This window comes from Belonocnema kinseyi, chromosome 10 (assembly GCF_010883055.1).
Source record: "Belonocnema kinseyi isolate 2016_QV_RU_SX_M_011 chromosome 10, B_treatae_v1, whole genome shotgun sequence".
In the NCBI taxonomy this organism is placed as follows: domain Eukaryota; kingdom Metazoa; phylum Arthropoda; class Insecta; order Hymenoptera; family Cynipidae; genus Belonocnema; species Belonocnema kinseyi.
The window spans coordinates 546544-553476 of record NC_046666.1 but is presented as its reverse complement, the minus strand read 5'-3'; the positions used below and the strand labels follow the sequence as shown (position 1 = coordinate 553476).

General features: G+C 27.2%; 1 protein-coding gene across 7 annotated transcripts in view; it reads right to left on the bottom strand.

Annotated features, from left to right (window-relative positions):
- Positions 1-6933, bottom strand: part of LOC117181578 (intersectin-1) — a 133286-nt gene that overhangs the window by 110775 nt on the left and 15578 nt on the right. For all 7 annotated transcript variants that reach the window (XM_033374411.1, XM_033374413.1, XM_033374412.1 and 4 more), the window contains exon 2: positions 5377-5530. In XM_033374411.1, coding sequence (XP_033230302.1) covers positions 5377-5530 — 154 coding nt within the window. The remainder of the gene's footprint in view (positions 1-5376; positions 5531-6933) is intronic.

Genomic DNA, 6933 nt, shown 5'->3' with positions numbered 1-6933 from the left:
GAATTTGTTTATATAATTTGTTTATAAAATAAATAAATAACATTTAATGTTAAATTTAAATATTCACGTATCATCCTCACAATGAAAGCAAGCGATTTCAGATAAATAAACAAAAAAATAAAAGATCTACTCTCACCATTTTCTGAAAAATTTAGTTCTGAATTTTTCAAAAAAAAAAAAATTCTAAAATCGGTGCATAATTGCGTTCTAAATGTCATTTTGAACCTCGTTTTCCGATTTCACCCCACTGTGCTCCGTGATTATTTGCCTGCGCACATTCTGTCGGCACCCGCTGGATCACCAAACACCCATGGTATCGCCTTCTTAAAAGTTTATAGTTTATATAAACATTTCCTAGAGGCAATAGGCCACACACCATGATCAGAAGAAAAGGGATTTCGATGTGTGAGTTCGAAATCGCCGATGTCAACCACTGGCTTAAAGATGAAATCACTTGACCGCGAATAAATTTATAATTGCAATTTACTTTTGTATTGAAGTTTCTTTCGATATCAAATTATATATTCTTAAATCATTGTAGCTTATGAGACCTCATTTTCTAATCAAATGTGATGCTACAGTAAACACCATAAAAAAATAAATATTAGTAAAAGCTGTGAAAAAAAACACGTCTTGTATAAATACTGTGAAAATAAACCCGCATTATTGAATGGCCGTGATAAAAAACATATTTTAGTAAACACTGCCCAGTACTTTTCTCCTCTTTCCTATCATGAACTATTTGAACTAAGAATAAAATTTGTAGCAGGAAATTTTTAGAGCGATAAAGTTTTGTTTAGCCAAATTCGCGTATTTCAAAAAAAAATGTGTTTGTCATGGAAAACCACAAGAAAGTTTAACCGATATTTGTATCAATTTTATCGTGTGAAGATAATTTTTGTTGCAGAGAATCTGTCGTCAGAAATCGATGTAAAGTTTATCTTCTGTTTTTTCTGCGAACCCAGACCATAAGCGGCTGGCAGCGCATAAACACACGATTTTATCTTGAGATTTATTTATAGTTCTTTGCATAGTTCACCAATAATACTTTTTTACGGATAAATGATTATTATAGTTTTTTTTTTCTTGGAAGAAAACAGTTTAATTAAAAGTTTTAACTAATACGGTCCTTTTTCACGGCTTTTTCACAAATAAGGTTTTTTTCACGGTTTTTTCATGAGTGAGGTCTCTTTTCAAGGCGCCTATAGGAATGAGGTTTTTTCTCAGCATTTACCGAAACATATTTTTTTCGTAGTCTTTTACTGGGATGTGTTCTTCTTCACGGTGTTTTCAAAAAATATATTTTTTTCACAGCGACCTAATGAACAATTTGTTTTTCACGGCGCCTTTGAAAAAACTTTTTCCTCGGGTTTTTCTTCATAGCTTTATTTTACAGGTTTTTTTTTACATAAGCACTGGCGATATATTAATATTTCTTTCCAAAATTTATCATTTCGTCCCACATGCATGCATTTTATTAATATTACTATATTATAGAATGACAGATGTAACCACAAATTTAATTTTAATGATAAAAATTAATTAGTAAAATTTTATGTCTAATTCAAAAAAAATTATATCATTATAAGAAATAATTATATACGTTAAAAACATATTAAATTTTCTCTACCCACGGCAAAATATTCTGGTCTCGAATAGTATTATTTTATAGATGTTAAACGAGCAACTGCTACTACAGTTCTTGCGTATATTTTATAACCGGGTCATCCACAAAAATGTGGTTTGTGCCAAGTTTCTTATAAACTTGCACTCCCAAATAATTGAAATGTTAAATTAAAATTTAATTTTGTTTCTTTCATAATTTATAATAATTTATTAAAAATCAAGGTGGCCGTTTTAATTAACGAAATAAATTCCCGGTCCTTATCCTATTTTTTCCCAATTCGCAAACATTTTTCACGGTCAATGAAATTGAAAAAATGGAACACTAAAGCTAAACAATTTTCCACTTGAAGTAATAAAACTGAGATGCAAATGAAAGCATTCTCAAAGTGGAACTGTGAAATTTTTAACTTTTAAAATTGAAATTTAAAAGTTTTTAATTACAAAATTTTGTTTTCAAATGCTCAATAATTTACGCGTATTATATTGCAGGAGTACTAACATTTTTATATAAAATATAAAAAAAATATAAATCAGCGTTATCATTTCAAATTCTCTAAATTAAATAATCAAACAATGAACTTTAAAATTTTCAAAATTATATAATTTTAAGGAATTTTAAGCTAGAAACATGAAATATTGCAAAATTGAACATTTTTTAACTGGACACTTCTTAAATTAGACATTCAATTATTTTCTTTATAAATAGTTTAAACATCCTTGGATAGCTTCAAAATTTCATTTTAAAATCTTGAGAAACCTAGAAGTTGTTTTAAATTTGTTTTTTAAATTTAAAATATTTTAGAAATTTTTTCAGAACTTCTAAACATTTGTCAAAATCAATTGAATTTTTTCTAAAATTTTCAGAAAATCCTGAAAATTTTAGAAAGTTTCTTTACAATTTGGATGTATAAATAACCAGTGAACATTTATTATTTGTAGGCAAAATTTGAGTAATTTTAAGAGATATGTAGAGGTTTTAAAAAGATTTAAAAAAGATCCCGGGTTTTTCCCGGTTCACAAGTATTTTCACGGTCAATGAAATTTAAAAAATCGAACTTTATTTTAAACATTTCACAATTCAAAGTAAAACTCTTGAATTTCAAACTTTTAAAATTGAAGTTTAAGAGTTTTCCACTTTTATAAATTATAGAGTTTAAAGATTCAGATAAGCTCAAAGAATATAAATCTACGTTAACATTTTCAATACTCTAAATTAAAGAATCAAACAATAAACTTAAAAATGTTCAAAATATATTATTTTTAGTAATTTTGAGCTCGACACATTCAAAATTAAAAAATAATTTTTGTTTAAATTAAAAGTTCTTAAATTAGAAGTTAAATTTTTTATTTTAAATAGTTTAAGCATCCTTGAAAACCTTTAAAATTTTATTTCTAAATCTTGAGAAATCTAGAAGTGGTTTTTAATTTTTTCGAATTGAAAATAATTTTTGAAATTTTTGTCAGAAGTTTTAAATATATTTTAAAATGAATTTATTTTTGTATAACTTTTAAAAAAACCACCAAATTAAAAAAAATCCTTAAAATTTGAATTTAGAAATAACAATAGAACACTTATTATTTGTAGAAAAAATTAGAGTACTTTTAAGGGATATTGAGAAGTTTTAAAAAGATTTAAATTAAATTTAGAAATTGAAATGATTTCGGATAATTTAAGCGAAGTGTTTGTACCGATTTTTGCAGATTTCAAACAAAAAATTTAGAGCCTTTTTAAGAATTGTGAAAGACTTCAAAAGAATAAAAATATTTTCTTAAGATTTTTAGGAAAACTGAAAAAAAAAATTTTTTTAATTATTGTAACCGAAAATTTAAAAAGATTTTAAGAAATTAAAAAAATGACCAAAGAAGAATCTGGAAGATTTTAAGGATTTTTTTAATTCGCAGAGATTTCCAAAAATTGTACGAAAAAAATCGATTAATTTGAAAATATATTTAAAAGTTCTGAAAAATATATTAACACACTTTGTTTGAGTTACTTGAAATCATTTCAAGTTTTTAATTAATTTCGAATCTTTTGAAAACTTCTAGATATTTCTTAAAATTACTCAAATTTTTTCTATCAAAAATAAGTGTTAAATTGTTATTTATATGACTAGATTTATCAATTTCACTTACAAATTAGACATTTCTTAAATAAAACAATTAAAATTGTTTTCTTTTACATACTTGGTTTCAATTTACTTGCATTAAATAAAAATTCAAATATTGCTAAATATTAAATACTTATTCTTTTTCTAAATTAAAAAATATCAAATTGAATAGGTTAACAATTGAATAATTTAGACATAAACAATACTTTAAATTTAATGAAAATCTTTAATCACGACTATATTATTATGGAGTTATTTTTAAGTAAAAAATAGGTTATAAAGTTTTAAAAACACTTTAACATTTTTAATGGCTAAAAAAATTAATAGAAATAATATATGTATTAATAAATTTATTTATTGAATTTAATATAAAAAAAGAATATAGGGGAAGGCCTACAATTTTAAATAAAAAATATTTTATTGATAAATCATTAAAATTTTTATTTTAAAATAAAATTATCAGTATAAATGATATATTAATATCAATTCTTATCAAGTTTTTCTAATTAAAAAAGTTACAATCTGTAAATTATCAAATTTTGAACAGATCTAGAATCATTTTATCAAATCAATTATTATTCATATTTTTATATTCAAAGTAAATCTCCATTTAACAAAATGTATTTATTTATATTTACAGTTGATAAAATAACACTGTTTTTATCAAAAATTTTCAACTTCAAATGCTTTTAATTTTTATTTGTTTAAATCTTTAAAACTGCACTTTGATTACTTTAAAAACTGTTCAACTCGAACTTGGGCCGATTTTTCTTCTGAAAATTCGTAAAATTCCCGGTCAAAAAATAAATTCACTGTCATTTCCCGGTTTTTCCCGGCCCCAGAAAATTCTCGGTCATTTCCCAGCTTTTCCTGTTTCCTGGTCTAGCACCCACCCTGAGAATCTCCTGCGTAATTCAAATATTGTATTCTCAAATATCGCATATTTAAAGAGAAAATAGGAAAAGGGGAAAATTTTTCAACAGTCCATCAGCAATAATCTATTGACAATTATCAATACTCATTAGTCAATCGTTGATTATTGCCTTTTTCTCTTTCCTCTTCTTTACATTCTCATCCCAATAAGAAAATATTAGTTATTACACTGGAACCTCGGTTATATCCTCTTTCACTTATATCCTCTCGCGCTTATATCCCTGCATAACTCGCATTTATATCCGCTTGGCATCCACCACCTCGCAGTACCGCGTGAAAAAAAAAGCCAATCAGAGCGCAGCGCAGCCACTTCCCCCCCCCCTTCGCTGAGCAGCATTGCTGAAATCCCCTTCCGGGAGGATATAAGTGAATGCTTACGTTCTCGGAGGGCGGATATAAATGCGGTTCCAGTGTATTTTAAAATTTGAATTGTATTGGAACACTTAAGAGTGTTTTGTTCAAATTTAATCATTAGATTCTTCTCTGTTTTTATTCAAAGAATTGAGCGTTGAAGAAGAATTAAAATGTTGATTTATTCTTAAATTTAAAAAATGTTAATTTGCTCGAAAACTTAAAGGTCATTTGTAATTCCAAATGAGTTTAGTATGGATTCAATTTATATTTCTAATCAGAAGGAAAATATCAAAATTCAAATCAGTTGTGTCTAATTTTAGAATATTATGGCGGGATTATGAAATCGAATACATACCATATTTGTCCCAAGATGAGGGGAGGGAGCTGAGACTGCAAAAGGAATCCTTTTGCTTGCTCGCCTGTGACGACCCCATTGATTGGTTTTAAAGATTCAAATTGTTCCTGATAACGGGCGCGTTCCCGAGGCTGGATCACCCACGGATCTAAACCTGGAATAACATTAAAATTAGGGTTAAGGATTCATTCAATTTCGAATCGAAAACTAGGCAGTTATTTCAATTTTATTTATTTAAATAGCTACAACAGGTATAAATATAGTTTGTCTTTACTTCCTTTATTTCAATTGAATCTTACTCCATAAAAAAATTCTTTTAATGGAATATAACTTCTTTTTAAAATAATAATACTTTTTTTTAGATATTTAAACTTATATCGAACTAATAAACGATCTATGGGAAGAAATTTGCATTACGGAAAATGCAATTCAACGAGGATAGCTACTTTCACGTCAAATGACCTCTGTTGTGAAAGAAGTAGTACACCTTCATTATAAACTTAGAAAAATATTTATAGAAAACTCATTCCTGTTTTCAGACTCCTACGCTTTGCTAAAATAAATTTTTCAAAAATAGAAGAATAATGGTTGGCAAACTAAAGCTACATAGTAAAATAAACCTGGGAATCAATGTGCAGTCACATTTGATTAGTTTAACTAACAATAGAACTTTGCTTTCGATACACTTAAGGGCATGCTCTTCGTGACCACGTGACCAAACTAGTCCCCGGATATGAGTATTTTTTTTTGGTGTTCACTGTGTCCACACGGATTGAGATGTCGTGTTTAAAATTTGACAGATTAAATAAAAAGCACTAAAGAACGTTTGTATACATCAATTTGTTTATAGTTTTGAAGAAAGTTTATTTATAAATCGATGAAAAAGGATATTACCATTCGAGTTATAGCACTATGCAGATAATTTTTGGTTTGATGCATTTCGAATTTTTTGGTTCGCGTATATTGAGCACTGACACCAGTTTTGGAATAAATCGTCTAAACCTTAAAAAAAATTGATGCAAGCAATAAAATTTGCACATTCGTTGAAAATCAACAAATAAGTATCTGCATACACGTAACCTATAATTATTTTTGGAACATTTTTAGCGATTTCTAGCGGAGAGAAAAAGAAACTTTGACCGTCGATAAAGTCGAGATCACGTGACTAAGTTCATTCATAAAATTTTTGTGTGGAGAATGAAATGATTTTCATTATTTTCGGTCCTCACTACGTCCAAACGGATTGAAATATCGTGTTCAGGATTTAGGAAGTTATACCGAAAGCACTAAGGAATGTTTGTATATATCAAAATGTTCGTAATTACGAAGACAGTTTTCGCATAAAATACTACAGGAATTAGGAAATAAACTTTTAACGTCGATAAAGTAGAAGCCTCGATTTAAAAAAATCGAGGAACATCTTAGAATGTCATCCTCAAAAATTCGTCCAAGTCACATCTTGAGAAATGTGCATCTTCAGAAAATAATTAAAATTTTCTAATGGTTATATATTCATGTGGATTTTTTGTACTGATGTGAAAAAATTCTAAGAATAAA